Below are 20,606 nucleotides of genomic sequence, written 5' to 3'. Positions count from 1 at the left end.
AAACTGGACCCAATAGTAAACTGAAATTCCTGTAGATGGTAAACGGTAAATGTTTGCTTTATATGGCGCTTTTATCCACAACATTGCTCACCTGATCCACGAGTGCACAAGTGTCTTTCAGCCCAGGGCAGCAGACACACCGTCCTGTGTCCCTTTCCTTTCCTTTGTATTATCCTTGTTTTAATCTGCTCCAATCCATCCATCTACCTTTCTGCTTCTCTCTACATAGACTTTTACTATAACTCTGCTCTTCCTTTTCCCCTTGTGCTATCATTTGTCTCCATCTGTTCCTGTCCCCCTCCCCACCCCTCCCTACCCCTCCCTACTTTCTTGTCCTGTCACTGCTGTCTGTTGCCATTACTTTCCTGCTCTAACTACATTACAACCCCTGCCAGCCATCTCCAGATAGGGTCCCTGGCCATCAGATGAGCATTTCTGGCCTCCATTGTCAAGCTCGGGATTCAGTTTCCATGATCTGATCCTAGATACCTTCCTCAAAGCTGTTTAGGAGTCGGAGTCACAGATGCTGGAGAGAGCATCTATTCAGACCAGCCAGAAAAACCAAAAATTGATTTGAGAATAAAACGAAACCTAAGCACAGAGAGTTTTAGTTTTGTCAGCAAAAATTGGAACAATAACTGATTACGTTGCTGTTTTCTGCATTTTCGTCATATTCATTTATGACTATGAGTCATTAGTCAATTGTTGTGGGTGATGAACTAAAACGACAATGACATTTTATTCTTATCTGATTAATTTGGCATTTGTTAGCATGAGCCATTCAATGTGTCACGTTTGTCACAAGCAGGTTTTGTCTGGTTAATTCTTTGTTCAGGTAATGAAATGTCAACTTAGTGAGAAGTTAACAACCGACTCACTTCTAAAATAGACTCAGTCCTTCAGAAACATCTGCCAGGATCCACAACAAATATTCATACTAACGCCACTCAGCCAACTTGACTGTTATCGCACATTCATTGGAGCATTGTCAAGTACTTATCAGCCCATACTTAGGGTTTAGTTGGTAGCCTTGTACCTTCTAGGCATGTGAAAGAGAAATACCATGTGAGATATTTTATAAGGAAAGAGAACAACTGCATAGGGAGGAGGTCCAGGTATGGAAAGGAGCAGTTTGCGTCACATGTTTGTGCCTCAGTATGTCTTGATTTTTCCAAAACCTGTTATTTAGTTCAGTTTTGTGTTATGTTTTCATGTTGCCTGTGGTGTTTAAAACCACATATTAAATAGGAGATAAGTACGTACAAGAAATATGTAACGTCCAATAATAGTAGTGCAGCATTTGTATAATTTATGGTTTTATGATGGTCTGGTCAACCACATATTGTATCAGTTTAACTGCATAGCATGGTGGGGTCTAGCCCAGGCCTTACAGTTTTTACAGTCTGCTTTTGATATTGTTCAGTCTCATCTGCAGACGCTGAAATTGGTTTTAAATGCAAACAAATCCAAAGTCATGGTATTTTCACATTCATGTCAGTTACCAGAGAACACTAATAATAAATGCCCAAAGTAAACTGATAGAGTTAGTTTTCTGTTATAAGTATCTGGGCTTTTTACCGGACCAATGAGGATAAAAGGTTGGGTTCTTCCTCAGAGCGTGTAAATGTCTTTTTACCTTTGCTCGCTTATGGTGACGTCCTATATATTAGTGCCTCAATCAAATATCTTCAGTCTTTGAATGCTGTCTATCACAAAAAAAGATTAAAAAAACAATCAATGTTGGGGATGGGTGAAGTCTTTAACACTGGAAAAGCCTCTTTTGACACTGTGGTATCGCCTAAACCTAATCTTCTTGATTAGATGCCTAATCCTCAAAAGTCTGCGTATGTCTCTCTGTGATCGCCTTTTGTTCTGCCTTTTAACTATGTTCTATCTTCCTTCCTCTGTTAAAAAAATGTATAACTATGATTAACAAAGTCAATTTGTTTACCCCCAAACTCAGTGATGATGTCATCTTTAATTGTACAAGTCCCCTTGAACGTCTCAGGGTGGATGAGTTAAGACTCATGATGTCAAATGTCAAACTTCATCAGTGTCACATGTAAGTGATAAAGGTACCTGATAAGTACTGTTACCTCTAACTGCACAACAATAGGCTTCATGAGTGATGATGTCACATCCTGCTGCATTGGTAAGAGTGATGTGATGTGTTTCTCTTGCTGTGCTGGGTGATGACTGATGATGTCACAGCTTGCTAATGGCCTGTATTAATATCAGCAGCAGGGCACCTGCATTAGTGTAATGGGGCTGATAATGATGATGATACTTTCAACACAAAATTGTCTACAGCAGCAGCAGCAGCAGGCAGCTGTAAATGATGATCCAGCCATCCCGGGGGTCTTTATCCTATTCCCTGCAGAAAACTTTTACCCAATAACCCACCAGGGACTTATAGTGCAATGATGTGACCTGCTCACAAACAGTGAAGCAGTAAATTTAGATTTTACATTCGCTGGTTCCAGGCAGAACAGCCACTTGCTGCGCTTTTCTCCACCGAGAAAATAGTTTTACAGCATAATGGAAAGACAGGGGGAGGATGGTGACGTGACCGCTGGAATAAATGATTCATTTTGCTCACTTTACTGGAGTAATCAACAAAACTAGAAAGCACGACTGCGTGTGATGTTAACATCAGCCAGGCCTCAACCATATTCTGCACCGCTGGACCCCGACCCTGCAGACATGGGTTGGTATTAAGTGCAATAATACTACAAACTAAATGTGTGATAATGCTTGTGTTTGTGTTTCGTCATGCTGGCTATTGTTCTACAAAAACCATCATAGAGTCATTGTAGTGTATTTTGTTTACCTTCGTCACTAAAGACAAATGTACAAAAACAGCATTAGAACATCTTTAAAAGGCAAAAACATGTGTTTCTGTGATCCAAAATGTTGGTTTTCATCATCCTAGGCCCTAATCAGACAGAGTCGCCTGTGGTGGCTTCGGGAATAGCTTGTTGTTCAATGACACAAAGTTTTGTGTGTTCTTGTGTTTTGTGGAGCAGCTTGTGAGTCTCTCCTTCAGTTGAACGAGGCTGAACTCAGGGTGGAAAAGTGCACAACATCAAAATTGGTTTTCTTATGATATTATGAAAATTGTCCCATCAGACAAAGTAAGAAGCCTGGTGTTAGCAGGTTGGTAGACCGTTACAGACTCAGACTCACAGAAGCCATGAAGTGACCATCATCCAGACAAGGTTCCTGCATGAACTGGTGCTACTTCCTGTGATCTCTCACCTTACTGTCTAATGTACCCAGATCTCCATTTTCTGTGTCCAGCGTATTTGAAACCAGCCTCTCACCGTCTGTCAGAGCCAAGTCAGGTACCGTTTAAATCAGGTATGTTTTAATGCAGATGTTTAATGGCATGATAAATTATTTCTATAAGCTTTGAATGGATTTCACTTTAGCCTTTATGCTAATTTCAGTGATTTGGACACTAATTAGACTGTAAGCAATTTGCATGAGGACGGCTCAGAACATTGAGTTGAGACTCGTATAGTTGTCTGCATATTTCATAATCTGTCTTGTAGATTTTAAGCTAAGAGTGATTCTGTAACATTTTTACATGAGGATAAATCAAATTTCATGTCTGGGATGTGTGACTTAGTTCATCATGAATCCATTTGACTGGTGCTAAGAAGCTCATTGAGAATAGTTCTTTGAGACTCTAAAGCACCTATTCCAATAAATAGAAATTGCACCTTGTTGTGTTTATGTGCCACAATCACAGAAAACGTGAGAGAAAAAGCAAACAGCAATAAGAGTGACAAAAATATGCAGCGTTTTGTGGCATTTAGGTCTTTAAAGTTTGTGTCACTTGACAGTGACACTGATGTCAGTCACTGCTGATTAACTGGAGCAAAAATAATCCTTCCTCTCGAAAAGAGGAACAAAAGGAACGAGCATAACTCGTAATAATAATATTAAAACTAAATGACAATTTGGTTGATTATCAGGCTATAAGGGACCAACGTTACAAGATGTGATAAAAGAGTTGAAAGCAAAACAAAAAGCTTGAAAATGAATTTCCACTTAATGTGCCGACTTGGTTCTTGTTTCACACAACAGTAGATATGACGCTTTTAGCTCATGTATTTCTTGAAAGGTGAAAACCTGCTGCAATAAAATCCATTTGTCACAAAAAGCCCTTTAAGGGGATTCTGTGATGGTTGTCAATAAGAAGAGTGGCTTCATAAAACCAAGTGCCAACAGGGGCTGTGGTGATTTGAGATGAGCTGCATCGATCTAAGCTGTCTGAGAACACAACTTGAAAAACACTATAAAGCCATTCTGTCCAATTCAAGCTGTGAGTCCAAGCTTAAAACATGCCACCAGCTTAAAATATGACTCATGCTGTCAGTGGTGCGGAAAAATGCCCCATGGTTAGATGCTGCCATGATGGTGGCCATTATTATTGCTGCAGTTTAATATCCGACCCACACAAATACACAAGTGCTAGACTAGGACTTATAAAACGTATTAAATAACTAGTTTTTGTCACCCACCACCTGCGTCCAGGTCGATGCAGCCTGGTAGCATTGTTAGAAATCTGATCAATCCCATCCAGCATAATTAGCACTCACTGCAACAAGTGAAGCAGAAGAAAATCAATGTCATTTGTCAATGTCCATATTATTATAATGTCTGACAACCTTTGACCCTCAGAGGAAAATAGGAAATACAGTCAGGTGCATATTTGGACAGAGACATAATTTTCATCATTTTAGCTTCGTACACCACCGCAAGACCGTATATCTTTTATATGAGACACTCAAGATTTGATTTAAGTGTAGACTGTAACCTTCAAGTCCAGAGTTTGGTCAAAATATTACACTAATATTACATTTAATTTTTAAAATCACTTGACAGTCCCAGTATGAGGACATAACCGTTAGTTTTAATGCTTTGTTAGTTAATTAGTGCCTGAAGTGCCTGGGACACATAAGCTGTGTCTCAATTTGGGGGCTGCATCCTTTGAAGGAAGTGGTCTATGAGGTCTTCAAAGGCATGTTGCCTTCATAGATTATGAAGACCTTAAAAGTTAAACCAGTCTGGTCAGAACATTTACGTCAACAGCTGTTCCAGATTCGGGCTTGTGGGACTCGTACCTCTTTGGTGTAAATAAAATGTGTTATTATAAAAGGGCAGCTGAGTGGCAGAGCCAGCCACCAGCTAGTGGGATTTGTGGGTGTCAGGCAGTGAAGAATTAACCCATTTCAGCCTTTGTTGCCGGGTGGTTGTCAGGGGAAGTTAGTGGCATTTGAAAGGCAAAGCCTCGTCGTGACAGGGTGAAACAACTGGTCTTCGAAAACAGCCTTGGAAGGGTACGGCCCCCAAATTTAGCTAAAGAGAACAATAGATGCTGGGTTTCTTTCCTAGGGATCCTCTGCCAGGTCTTCACTCCAGCTATTACCAGCTGTTGATCAGGCCAACTCTTTTTCTTCACTGGGGTCTTCCAGGGTCTTTGTTGTGGTTTTTCAGCCTAATAAGGACTTGCTCACTGGCAGTGACAATACCAGTACCTTACCACCAAAACCAAGAGTCTATGAATAACATATTTTATAATTCCTACAGTACATGGTTCATCCCATAGGCAAAAACTAAAGCTGAGAGTCTATTTTTTCATCTCAAATCCATTGCAGTGGTGGTTTCAAAAAAGTATACACAACCAAATATATGGTAAAAGGTAAATGTTCTGCACTTATATAGCGCTTTTCTACCTATTAGCACTCAAAGCGCTTTACACTGCTTCTTATTCACCCATTCACACACACACACACTCACACACCGGGAGCATTTAAGTTGGGGTTCAGTGTCTTGCTGAAGATATAGCATTTTTGCAGTATTTGCAGTATATATATATATATGTATATATATATATATATGTATATATATATATATATATATATATATATATATATATATATATATATATATATATATATATATATATATATATATATATATATGTGTGTGTATATATATATATATATATATATATATGTGTGTATATATATATATATATATGTGTGTGTGTGTATATATATATATATATATATATATACACACACACACACAGTTATACATACATATATACATATATATACAGTTGTATGCAAAAGTTTAGGACAATGTCCATGATTTTCATTTATAAATATTTGGGTGTTTGGATCAGTAATTTAATTTTGATCTATCAAATAACTGAAGGACAAAGTAATATTTCAGTAGTGAAATGAGGTTTATTGCATTAACAGAAAATGAAAACAGAAAATCAAAACGAAATTAGACAGGTGCTTACATTTGGGCACCTTAAGAGAAAAATCACATTAATATTTAGTAGAGCCTCCTTTAGCAGAAATAACAGCCTGTCTGGATTCTGGATGAATGTGTTTTGGAGCATTTCTCCTTACAAAACATCTCCAGTTCAGTTAGGTTTGATGGTTGCCGAGCACGGACAGCCCGCTTCAAATCCCCCAACAGATGTTCAATGACATTCAGGTCTGGGGACTTTCCAGAACATTCCATTCCAGAACACTGTACTTGTTCCTCTGGATAAATGCCCAAGTAGATTTTAAACAGTATTTTGGGTCGTTGTCTTGTTGAAATATCCAGCCCCGGCGTAACTTCAACTTTGTGACTGATTCCTCAAGATTATTCTCAAGAATCTGCTGATATTGAGTGGAATCCATGCGACCGTCAGCTTTAACCAGATTCCCAGTACCGGCACTGGCCCCACAGCCCCACAGCATGATGGAACCTCGCCCAAATTTTACTGTGGGTCAAGTGTTTTTCTTGGAACGCTGTTTTCTTTTGCCGCCCTGCATAACGCCCCTTGTTATGATGATATGACTCAATCTTTGTTTCATCGGTCCACAGCACCTTATTCCAAAATGAAGCTGGCTTGTCGAAATGTGCGTTTGCATACCTCAAGCGACTCCGTTTGTGGCGTGTGTGCAGAAAAGGCTTCTTTCGCATCACTCTCTCATACAGCTTCTCCTTGTGCAAAGTGCGCTGAATTGTTGAACGATGCACAGTGACACCTGCATCTGCAGCAAGTTGATGTTGTAGGTCTTTGGAGGTGGTCTGTGGGCTGTTTTTGACCATTCTCACCATCCTTCGCCTTTGCCTCTCCAAAATTTTATGTAGCCTGACACTTCTGACTTTAACTGTGGTCTTCCATTTCCTCACTATGTTCCTCACAGTGGACACTGACAGCTTATATCTCTGCGATAACTTTTTGTAGCCTTCCCCAAAACCATGATGTTGAACAATCTTTTGTTGTTTTGAGACCCCCATGTTGCCACTCTTCAGAGGAGAGTCAAAGAAAACAACAACTTGCAATTGGCCACCTCAGATACCTTTTCTCATGATGGGATGCACCTGTCTATGAAGTTCAAGGCTTAATGAGTCACCAAACCAGTTGTGGGTTGTAATTAATCAGGGCTAAGTAGTCAAAGGTATTCAAATCAACAAAATGACAAGGGTGCCCAAATTTATGCACCTGTCTAATTTCATTTTGATGCACATTGCACATTTTCTGTTAATCCAATAAACCTCATTTCACTACTGAAATATTACTGTGTCCTTCAGTTATTTGATAGATCAAAATGAAATTGCTGATTTAAACACCCAAATATTTGTAAATGAAAATCACGGGGTTTGCATACAACTGTATATATATAAAATACTGCAAAAATGCTGTGGATACTGTTTGTATCTGTTAGCATGGCTAACAGCAATGAAAAAACTGCAAAATGAACAACGAATGATAAATATCCTAGACTTGAGCATCAAGCCGCGAGCAGCACATGAAGTCCTTGACTGGCATTATTACACCAACAAAAAGACTTTTCAATCAGTTGCCATGGTGACACAGACGTCTGTGTACTGACCCGGGTGCAATTGTTGGCCTTGGGCTCCAACTCAGTGACCTTTGTTATCTGCTTAAGGAAGTCCGACTCCTGCATTCCCGGCTGAGAGCCGCGGCGCTTGAACTGCGCCCGTGGGTTTGCCAGGATCACCTGGAGGTTCACAGCAAAACCTGAAAGGAGAGACGGAGAGGGAGGAGAGGAAACAGGACAAAGAAAGTGTGAGACAGAAGCACATTATATGTCTATTATCACCAACAGAAAAAGTGAGAGTATGATACAGTTGGTATGAAATTCATTTACCACAGGGGTTTGCCGGAGAAAGTTAAAGGGAAGTACAGATGTTTTTGATTGCAGTATTTTGCAGGCCAGACCAGATTAAATCTGATTAGAAAAATTAGTAAATGGCTGACGTAACTCCTTTGAAAGTAAAAAGATACCATCTGAGAACATGTTTGAAGGTTGAAAAGTAATTGTCATTGTGAGACTAGATGTACAAATACTTATACCCTCCAGTTATCTACTAATCCATTTCAATAGCTGAGATATAAAACAAATGCAAGCAACTAAACATGAACTGAACATTGCCCTGCTCTACTTAACCTTGTCCCCATTAACATGTCCACAGAGAACATGTCATTCACACATCCAGTGTGTCGTCTGACCCCGAGGAAGGAGGTGTGGAGGTGATCCACACTGAGTCTCTTTTACATCTTTTTTGCCTCCACCTCTAGCAAGACCTTTTACTGACAGAATCCACTGGTGGATGAAGTACTCAAAAATGTACTCAAGTGAAAGTATCCACTGATATTCTTACTTAAATAAAATTAAGTAAGTACATGATTTGTATTTTAAGGTATTAAAAGTAAAAGTACTCGACTATTTTTTTTCTCCCTGCCTCTGTGAACTGCTTTATTTTTATTTATTTATTTATTTTTTGAGTGGGGGGGGGCATTAAGTAATTAATTGTAACAAACATAAATGATGGGTTGAAGCTGTTTTAGCTATGATCTGATGCTTTTTTAGTTTTATTTCTAATGTGTTTTTAAAGTGTTGACTGTTACTGTGTCGCTTGTGACTTGATAAAAAAAGATCAAAGTGGTAAATTATGAAATAACGGGATTGTAACGTGTAATGCGACAGTGATCAGAAGTGTAGCACAGATATGTACTAAGTACAAAGTACTTGTACTGTCTAGCACTGACAGAAAACACCGCTCAGAGATGGAGCTGAGGATAATACATGTGAAACACTTGAAGAGGATTAGAGTTAACGACAGCAGCCTGCAGTTAGCTGTAGATCTAAATTGTTTCTGAATGATCACTCTGCCTGATGACACACTGCTCTTCGCAGTTTGTCCGTGTTTGGCACGACTGTTCTTGCCCCCTTTATTTAATTTAGCATTTTTAATGTTCCTCAGGACTCTGAGGAACCCTGCTGTAACACATATAAAACTTGTCAGATTGTCAGATCAGATTTTTTAAAGCTGAGAAATGCTTGTAGTAATTTCCTCAGTATGAATGTTATTTTCTTTTTTTCATATGTTGTTCCAGAGATTTTTTTAAATAGAAAATGCCATGGTATCTCCGTCCTTAATCACTTTGAATTATTTGGATAAAAATGATAAATTAATTGTTTTTGTAGTATTTAATTAAATGGCAGATCAATATTTAATGGGTGATTTAACATGCAAGATGGTCAAATTTGAATATTGCAATTGACAATTGAGTATTGAATGTAGCATTTCAATGCTAATTTCAATTGGAATTATTTTGATTAGAAAAATGAATGAAAACTAAATAAACTGCATGTCATATTGTCATGGTTTCTGGCGTATTTATTGAAATATGTATATGTAAAAACAGCACCGTATTCTTATGTAGACTACTTTAGTAGCAACAGCTACAAAATGGACGACCGCCATCCCGAACTACCCTGAGAACAATCCTGAGTCATTTCTATGGGAACTATTATAATTACAATATAATAAAACTATATAATTACTATGCTACACATGATGCAGCACAAGTATTGCATTCAACATGCTAATATTTTTCAATAAAAAAGAAACACACAGTAACCGTATGGGCGACGTTGATGGAAAGGAGCCATTTCAAAGTTGGACCTGTAAATCGACGATAGCACTAGATGAAATGTCAGTTAATCAATAAAGTCATTCAAATTCATTCCGAGGGTGGGTGAGGGGGTGTGTGTGCAATCTGCTCAATCATTTCAATCTGGACCAAATTGGTGGACGAACGGCCCAAAAGAACCAACATTGCCTGGAGCTTTACTGTGTGATGAGAAATTGCAGACATGAGAAACTAGTATGTTTTTAGTGCTAATTTGCTGCATATGAAGAAATGTTTTCTTGTTACAGATGTACGACGTGACCTTTGAAGGCCCCTTAGGCTGTTGAGTCTGGCAATACATGTGTGATCAGAAGATAAGATTGAGGTTCTTGTTTCCACTGCTCCCACTTAAATTGTGATTGCGCTAATGTCATGTTTGCTGGAGTTTCCAGAGATAAAAGGCACAGGAGCTTTGTCGCCCTCTGTTATTTGCTTTTAAGACCCCGCACTGCAGCTTCAGGACACCCCCAAGGTTCTGAAAACAAATGTAGTCAGCACCTTCCCCCCATTACTCAGCCTTCGGTAACTCTTTCAGCCTCATACCTCCTGTAGCAATAAGGTCCTACATTCACATTTACGTTGAAATAAAATACCTGGATGGTATCATTCACACTTTCCATTTTAAAATTCGAATTTCCAGACATATTTTTCACGCTTCCAACAGATTTCCTCTTGCTACCTCTTGCTTTCTCTCTGATCATTAAGTTGATTCATAACACACTGTATCTACACAGCTTTCAGTCAGTTGCCAGATTGTCTTTGTTTGCTCCCAACGATTACAATTAGTCAGTTAGCAGACACTTTTATCCAAAGCGACTTACAAGTAAGTAGCAGACAGTAGGGACAACTTAGGGGTTCAGTGTCTCTCAAAATGTCCCGATGAGCTGTTTGTCTGTATTTATTCATAGCTTAAAAATTAAAGTTGTGAATTTATTCCTTAATGCCCATGCAGCGATAGGTTTGTCTCTGCTGTCTCACATGACCAAAAGGATCATTTGTTAATTGAGAACCACTACGTAAGGAGGTAGGTGCCTGTTAATTTGCACCTTTTTTTGAACCAGGCACAACAATAGTGGCTATGGTGACACTATTTTTCACCCTAAACCATCAAAAATGCTACATTACAATACTACGATACTGTTCAAACACAGCAATTTGTTTGGGGTTGGGACCTCAGGTTTAGGTTTACACCGAAAGTAAATATTCTTAGGGTTAGTTCCTGCCTTCGCTGCCTTCTTAAGGTCACATCCCATCTGTCAAAACAGCAGTGTCAACCACTGGTCCTAAACTTTGGTCTTATGTGGAAAAGTTCTCTGTCATGTGACTTGACTGACTTTGGAGAGACTAAAAACTAGGTCAAGGTTTGATAAAACTTGTAGATGTTCTTAAACAATAACATGAATCATCTTTTTGGCTGCAGGTACAAAGAACCTACAGCATTTTAGTTTGGAGGAGGACAGTCTCAACTCTCACTCGGTGGATGTTGTTTAGGTATCAGCAGGAGTTGAAACCATCCTCCGGTAAAATTCGGCAACAGTGTGTACACTATCTCCACAGGAGACCGGGGTTAACCTCTAGTGCAAGATGTTGTGTGGTTTAATGATTGTAACACAACATACTGCACGTGGTTACTTTAGTGAGGAAGTATGTGTTTCACGTCACTGTTTGTAGCATTTTGTTTTGAAAAAAAAAAGTATCTTGTAAGATAACCTTGAAATTATTTTCCCTAACGCAGTTTTTGCGGGTATATAAACTTGTGCCCTTGGCATCATATAGAGGCGCTCGTGGAGCATCCAACAGTAACGTGTGGTGAAATTTGACGCCGTAGGAAGCAGCATCTGAAGCAGTGGGATGAGAATTTGAAATATTTTAAGCCATAAGCCTTTTAAAATCACATAGACCTTTACAATTCACAAGCATAATAAAAGTCACTGAAAGTTCTTATTTATAGCCTATAACTTTAATTCATTCAAGGTGTAAGGTGGGAAAACACAACAAATAACCTACATACGATGGTGTGAAAGAGTTACAGTCCTTCAATGCTTCATCAAAACTGCTCTGATTTAACTGTGTGTGAATGTCTAAACAGAGCAGCTTTATCTAAGAAGAATGAAGAAATTCTAACAGATTTTGCTGTGATCTTACATGTGCAAGGTCTTTGCATAATTATATAATAATAATATTTATTTATGCAAAAGATCAGTGGATTGCATCCCTTGGCAGTCAGTGCATTAGTGTGGGAATTTACCCCCAGGAATTCACCATCATCTCTTTTCCCCCTCCTCCTCCTGGCTGAACTACTGCAGTTATTTAGGCTGCAGTTATCCTGAGGTGCTGACACATGGCCAGCAGACAGCAGTCCTCTGACTAATGAGTGTGTCAGGGTGGGTCACGCCAAGATGGAGAAACCATAGACATGCAAATGGATTTGGCTTATCATTCTTCTAGTGTATAGGTTTATATTTGGTGCATTTTAGTCTGGAGCAGCTGTCACAAGCACATCATTTCATCCTGTTTATGCTTATGCTGTGCACACAGACACAAACATACAGACTCAAGTAAGACTGAGCCATTTTCAAGATTAATCCAGAACTAATATTTGCAGATTGTGCTGCACCACTGTTTCTAAATGTGACATTATCCATGATATTTTATGGCAAAAAGTCTCCAACCAACACAGACACCAAAACATTAAAGGTTTACTCAAAAGACATAAGAAAACTTTAATCACTGCACACGTATATTTAAACTAACCAACACATTGACCCTGATAAAGTCAATGTAGCTCAGGTGGAGCATATAGATACCAAGCAGACATCTTTTAAACTGTAGCCAGCCTCAGTATATTTGAGCCGTGTTTGTCCAAGAGTCTATTGTCCAGAGTCCGTCCACTAATCTTGTCTCCTTTTACAGCAGACCCACTGTAGCTGACCTACATGGCAGCATGTGTATTGAAAGCCACATTAGCATTAAGATGAAATGTATGTATATGTATATATATTTAAGTTATCAACAAGTGAAAGTGATTATTTGACAGCTCTCTAGAAATACACAGCTGAGTGTCAGGGACTTGCTGAAATGAAGGACTTCACCTTCATTTTGGAAGGAGGAACAACAATCTAAATTTAGTTCCACAGACACATTCCTGGTGCCATATAAGTCCCTCTTGGCATAGCTGTTAGTGATGTTTAGGTCGCAAATGACCAAATCTTTACACACTTCAGGTGAAAAAAAGAGAGCAGCAAGTCGTCAGCAGTGTCGACTGATGCTGAAAAATGTCATAATGTCCTCCACAGAGCTGGTTCTTGGCACAGGCCATATCCAGTGCATCCAGAAAGTATTCACAGCACTTAACCTTTTCCACATTGTGTTTTCCACGTTATGATACAGCCTTATTCCAAAATGAATCAAATTAATATTTTCCTCACAATTCTACAAACAATAATGACAATAATGTAAAAGAAGTTTGTTTGAGACCTTTGCAAAAAAATCACATGTACATAAGTATTCACGGCCATTGCCATGAGACTCAAAATTGAGCTCTGGTGCATCCTTGTTTCTACTGATCATCCTTAAGATGTATATACAACTTGACAGGAGTCCGACTGTGGTAAATTCAGTTGATTGGACATGATTTGGAAAGTCATAGACCTGTCTATATAAGGTCCCACAGTTAATAGTATGCATGTCAGCCATGAAGTCCAAGGAATTGTCTGTAGACCTCCGAGACATTACTGTATTGAGCCCCAGATCTGGGGAAGGGTACAGAAACCTTTCTGCAGCATTGAAGGTCCCAATGAGCCCAGTGGCCTCCATCATCCGTAAATGGAAGACGTTTGAAACCACCAGGACTTTTCCTAGAGCAGGCTGGCTGCCCCAACTGAGCAATCGAGAGAGAAGGGCCTTTGTCAGGGAGGTGACCAAAAACCCAATAGTCCCTCTGAAAGAGCTCTAGCCTTTCTCTGTGGAGAGAGGTGAACCTCTCAGAAGAACAACCATCTTTGCAGCACTCCACCAATAAGGCCTGTATGGTAGAGTAGCCAGAGGGAAAGCACTCTTCAGTAAAAGGCACATCACAGCCCACCTGAAGGACTCTCAGACCATGAGAAACAAAAATCTCTGGTCTGATGAAACAAAGATTGAATTCTTTGGCCTAAATGCCAAGTTCCATGTCTGGTGGAAACCAGGTATCGCTCACCACCTGACCAATACCATCCCTACAGTAAAGCATGGTGGTGGCAGCATCACGCTGTGGGGATGTTTATCAGCAGCAGGAACTGGGAGACTAGTCAGGATGGAGGGAAAGATGAATGCAGCAATGTACAGAGACATCCTTGATGAAAACCTGTTCCAGAGCGCTCTGGAACAGGACAACTCTGTGAAGGTCCTTGAGTGGCACAGCCAGAGTCCAGACTTGAGCCCGATTGAACATCTCTGGAGAGATCTGAAAATGGCTGTGCACCGATGCTCCCCGGTGCTCCCCGGACTTTTGAGGAAAGTAATGAATTTGATCTGGATTTTGGAATCAGGCTGTGACAAAATGTGGAAAAAGTTAAGTGAATAGTGTCTAGATGCAGAGTAGGTGGTCGCCTTGGGCACCACTTGCTGGAGGGGGCGCATCTTGTCGGCATTTGATTGGCAAACTTTAACTTGATCATTTCCCTATGTGCGTGAGGTTTACATTAAAGACAAAGTGTGTTCAGGGACACTATAATATGTAGGTAATCTGTGTTTCTTCAGAAAGCAGCTCTGTGTGAGGTTTGTAGGCAGTTCAGAGACAGTGACAACCACATAATGTTGCATTGCCCTGGTTGTAGGATGTGTGGCAGTAAAAATGTGAGGGGGGGTCTTTTGCGGTTGAGATTTTCCATCCCAATAATCGAATTTTATCGAACAGTAATATGTATCTTTGGGCCACTTTTGGCGGCTGGTCTAAAATGCCTTATTTTGTCGTAACCTGTCTTAAAAAATGTCACACACATCACAGTGTTTTTCATTTGTTGTTTTCTCTGTGAAAATTGCAAAAATAGTTGGGATATTTTTGTGTTATTAATAAAAATCTAAGGCTACTTGTTCCAGTGAGAAGAAGGCATTTAGGGACAGAACAGAGTGTAGGTCAAATTTGCGGGGGAAAAAATAACAGTGATTGGACACAATTGCTAGTTCTTATAAAAATTAATGATATTTATTTAATTTGTGTTAATTGTTGGGAAAATAATCAGAGACGAGGACTATGGAATATATGCAACTTTTTGATCTGCTAAATCCAAGCTGGTTTGAACAGGAGAAGGATACATACATACATATTTTTGCATACAGCAAACATATAAAATCATAGAGTTCATACAGCAACCTGACTATTTAAATATTGTTACCTGCCTATTATTTATAATAGTCTTGAATTGTGAACTTTTACTGGATGTGATGAACATTTTTTTTTTCTTAACCTAAACTGTGAGGGTTTATTGTTAATATTCAAACACGGCCATCAGTTTTGTTTAGTTTTTTCTGGTACAGCACTGAAGATTTATGGATCTTTGTGATGACATAGTTTATGTTCTATATATACACTCACTGGCCACTTTAATAGGTGCAACTGTACAATCTAATGCAATCAATACAGATTGTCAGATTGTCTAATGGATTTATGTCTTTATGACTTTGACTGGGTGATTCTAACACATGAATATGCTTTGAGCTTAACCATTCCATTTAGCTCTGGCTGTATGTTTAGGGTCTTTGTCCTGCTGGAAGGTGAACCTCCGTCCCAGTCTCAAGTCTTGTGCAGACACTAACAGGTTTTCTTCTGAGGTTGCCCTGTATTTGGCTCCATCCGTCTTCCCATCCACTCTGACCAGCTTCCCCGTCCCTGCTGAAGAAAAGGATCCTAACAACATGATGCTGCCACCACCATGTTTCACGGTGGGGATGGTGTAGTTCGGGGTGATGTGAAGGGTTTCCTCCACACATAGCGTTTTGCATTTAGGCCAAAAAGTTCCATTTTGATCTGAGCAGAGCACCTTGTTCCACATGACTTGGACTTCTTATGGCTTTCTTCTTGCCACTCTTCCACAAAGGGCAGATTTGTAAAGTGCATGACTAATAGTTGTCTTGTGGACAGATTCTCCCACCTGAGCTGTGGATCTCTGCAGCTCCTCCAGAGTAATCATGGGCCTCTTGGCTGCTTCTCTGATTAATGCTCTCCATGCCTGGCCTGTCAGTTAAGCTGACCAGTCATGTCTTAGTAGGTTTGCAGTTGTGCCACACTCTTTCCACTTTCGGATGATAGGTTGTACAGTGCTCTATGAGATGTTCAATGCTTTGGATATATTTTTTATAACCCAGTCCTGCTTTAAACTTCTCCACAACCGGTCTTCATGATGTTGTTTGTTCACTAATGTTCCGTAATAATCTTCTGAGGTGTATTAACAGGTTTATAAAATCCAACCCAGATTATATAATGAGAAAATCACAAACTTGTTTTAGATTATAGATCACAGCAGTGTGTGTCTGATTCAAACTGAAATTAATCATATGAACCATGTGTTTGACTTATGCTGGCAAAACTGGGTTTTTAATAAAAATAATTGTATAGTTTTAAACAAGGTCTTTCATTTTGCAACTAATGTAAGGAGTCGTGCTCCTTGTGTTTGTGGGCGTGTGAAATGATTCTTGTTTTCAAAGTTACTTGTCAGGTTTTGTATAAGGATGGACCCCAGTGAAGAGACAGTTAACTGACAAATAGGTTTATTAATCGAAAAAACTAAAGGACTAACATAAATTCGCTCCTGAGAGGAGGACACGAAAAAAAGAAAAACGACAGGTAGCAAAACATTAAACACGAGGATATAAGGCTGAGATAACTAAACAGAATTAAAAACAGAACAAACCAAACCTCGGATAGGGGAACAGGCAACCGAGTGCAAAACAAGAATCAGAAGTCCAAAAACACATGTCAGGTAAACCAGGTGCACTGTCCGGGAGTAAGACGGAGGATCTGGCAGGGGAACGAAGGGCGAGCTGGATATAAATGAACCGGCGAACAGGTGAAAACAATCAGAATGATGACTTAAACATGAGGCAGGTAGCAGGTAAAAGGGGCTACAAAATAAAAGTCCTGGGCAGGAAGTCCGGATCATGACATCACTACTGTAAAAACCGTGAACTACTGTTGTTTCCTCATGTTTAAATACTGAAATACTACAATACAAAAGAAAATAATCAATAATCAATCATAAATCAACACATAATAAAGTAAAAAGACCAAATACATAAAAATAGATAATGAAAACAATAGATGGCACAATCTCGTGCGAGTTATCTTGTTGTATCCTAAAGCTTTTTGTCTGTGGCAATCGTGTACCTTGACATGCAAGCATGCGGCCAATTCTTATGTTTATTCTATTCATTCCTCTGTGACTGTCTCGGTTCCTGTCCATTGCTCTGTGATTCATTTTCAATTCAAAAGCTGATATGAAATACAAAGGAGTTTACCTCCAGGGCTGAAACAGATCATTTATAAGCACACTCAGTGACCACGACTGTGACAATGCAATACAATAAAACCATAAGCTGTTTACAGTATGCAACCTCTATCAGCAGTTCATCCAACTAAACACTCAGATCCACTTCAGGGAACTTTTAGTGAATGTAGAATGTAGAGAGACATCAATCTGCAGCATGAGGGAGATAGTGTGGTTTTTTTTATTTACTTTATACAATAATGATAAAAATTAATCATATACATTTTCATGCAGACGTTAATGTGACAGCATCGATTGAACCTTACATTCTTATTCCCACATGATAATTGAAATTTTATTTTTGAAAGCGTGAAAGCAGCCAGTTACTCGCAGAATTGATAAACCACTGCGGCAGCCTGGAAGTGTCTGCGTGTGATTTAATCGAGATAAATACAGCGGACAGCCGTGCATAATAAACCTTTGCTCTCAAATCTGAGGCTGATGATTTATCCACTGTATCCGTCTTGTTGCCTTCAGATGGCTGCAGAGATTTAACAAATGAAAATTTTTTTATGCTACACAACAATCAGGGGCTGCAAGTATTGTATGATTCAGTGGTGTTTTTTTTTAATAGATCGGTGCAGACAGATTCACGGATGTTCTTGATGATTCCTGCAACCTTTATACCTAGGACATATGTCCCCTTCTGTCTCCCATACGACCAAAAACACCATTTGTTGAAAGAAAAAGCTTGCAAAGGTCTTAGTGGGGTCTTTGTGTGATAGCTCAGTATCAAATGATGGATTAACAAGTGGCTAACATTTTTTTTTAAAGTACTAAAAGTGACATGCACTATCCCACCACAGGTAAGAAAACTGTTTAGTGAAATCATCTGGTTGGGTTCTTTTTCTTGGGTGTATTTGGTACATTGGTCTCCTGCACCATTGTAATTCACTTTTACACAACTGTCAACCTGTTTGTGTCCTACTCACGGACATTTGCACATTTCCATTCGTTTACAAGTATTATGACAATAGTGCTGCAAAGCATTACACAGTTCTCAGGAAAGGTCTCCAGTTACATAACAGAGTAATGTTTGGTGTTCATTTCATGTAAACAGGTGCACTGAAGATATGTTTAATTAAAAATGACGCATTGAATATTTTGTCTCCCACAAATGTGAGTTATACACTTCTCACACAAAAACAAATCTGGATTTTTGACTTTGAAATTTCAGAATGCACCTAAAATGCACTATAGCCTTTACAGGTGAACTTAATTTGACCTTCTCTAAACTTTTGAATGCACATGTCCAACTATTCAGTCTTTCAGTTCTTATTCCATAACATGCGCTTGTACAACAAGTCGATTAGCTGCAAAAATCATGTGATTAATGAATCATGTCTGACTCGGGAATCGACCGCTAAATGTTCTGGCTCAATGACAATTTGTATTTAAACAGTCCTCTTCATCATGCTGTTCACATTTTGACGTCATGACACAAAGACGACACCTAACAATTGACAAAGTTATCGAGGCATCGACATTTTTGACATCATTTTTATAATATCATTTCACTGTAGTATGAACCTTTAACAATTTCCATGAATTGTTTTATCGATGCTTTAACGGCTTTTAGTTGCATTTAGTTGAATTTATGACGTGTGATTATCTCATTTCTACATGTCTCTGGGGGTTTTGCACTCGATGACAATTAGTGTCAATCTTGGTAAAACTGTTTCCAGAGGAGCAGATGAAAGTCAAACCACCATATTAAATGCATATTATCGTATGTTTGTGTGTGCGTAATAAGGATACAATAAAAACATACAATGAACATTTAAAACCTACCTGAATTATATAACTGTGTCCTAGAAGATTGCAACATTAATCCTCTAGCTGTTTATAATTTTCCCACAAGTATCACATATTATGCTAATGAGTTTTTCTCGCCTATTCAGCGGTTCAGTTCAGCTCTCACTCATGTCCTCCAGTGCAGGAGAAAGAGTCTCAGCTTCGCCTCTGACTGCTCCTGCTTGCTGTCTCTTTCCAGCTCTCATCTCACAATCTCACAAGCAGCGTATAAACACTAGTTGTTACTGGGGGTTAAACACTTTCATGTCCCCATCTCAGGGAACACAGACAAGGCACAAGTACCACTTCAGTGAAGGTACAACTGTTTTTGTGTTGGTGTGTCTGGGTCTGCATGCATCTTGTATTTTGTGTGTGTGTGCACGTAGACACTGTTGCCCTGCATTGCAAAGATGCATCTCTGCTGTTCTCTTGGAAAATATCATGTGTGTTAGTGTCTTCGAACAAGTACACTTGTCCACTCATATCAATTCAAGTGCTAGCAAGTGTGCGTGTGTGTGCGTTGATATGCTTGTCTGTCTTTTCATTAGTTGGATGATGTAATTGTGTGTGAGCACACATATGCATAATCACTGAAACACACACTGAGGTTAATAGTACTCCACACCACCATTGTCCAGACTTCATTGTGTCTGTCTAAATGAGACAGAGCAGTAGATAGAAGGCTTTAGTGGTCTGCTAACAATACACCAGTGTATAACACAATGCTATTAGGACGCACGTTGGCACTCACTCAGGGCTCCGCAGACACCCCATTGTAAATCCTATGAATATTAATTTAAGAATGAATAAAGTTTGGGCCATTTGCTCAGTGCAGCCATTGTTGTTCTTGCAGAATTTAAAGCAAGAAAAAAAGCTTCATAATACAGTAGCAGCAGTAAATCTTAGTGTTGCAAATTGACAGGGTGATTATATAGCCCAGTGTAAAAGTAAGGTTGATAATTAGTGTTACAGAGAGTCTAGGTGGAATAGGAGGGTTAGGAGAAAGCGGGAGATATGAGATCTTGACCATGGTTGAGTACGAAAGGTGGAGGTGAGAAAAAAAAGAGAGGCTCGCTTTCATTATCGGGGATTTAATTACCACTAATCCCGGGGGCACACCCGCATTTGTGTGTGTGTGTGTGAGTGTGAACACATGCAGTGCCCTCAGCTGCATCCACATATGTTTGATGATGATGTAAGCATGCAATCATCATTTGCAACACTTCTAAATTTAATGGTATTTACAAACACGATCTGTCTCCAGC

At 39.3% G+C, this 20,606-nt stretch overlaps 1 protein-coding gene across 3 annotated transcripts in view; it reads right to left on the bottom strand.

Annotated features, from left to right (window-relative positions):
- Positions 1-20,606, bottom strand: part of b3gat2 (beta-1,3-glucuronyltransferase 2 (glucuronosyltransferase S)) — a 91,554-nt gene that overhangs the window by 44,054 nt on the left and 26,894 nt on the right. For all 3 annotated transcript variants that reach the window (XM_067528997.1, XM_067529016.1, XM_067529006.1), the window contains exon 3: positions 7,917-8,065. In XM_067528997.1, coding sequence (XP_067385098.1) covers positions 7,917-8,065 — 149 coding nt within the window. The remainder of the gene's footprint in view (positions 1-7,916; positions 8,066-20,606) is intronic.

Source organism: Channa argus, chromosome 1 (assembly GCF_033026475.1).
Source record: "Channa argus isolate prfri chromosome 1, Channa argus male v1.0, whole genome shotgun sequence".
Classification (NCBI taxonomy): Eukaryota; Metazoa; Chordata; class Actinopteri; order Anabantiformes; family Channidae; genus Channa; species Channa argus.
The sequence above is the reverse complement of the archived record's forward strand: the minus strand, read 5'-3'. Positions and strand labels throughout refer to the sequence as shown.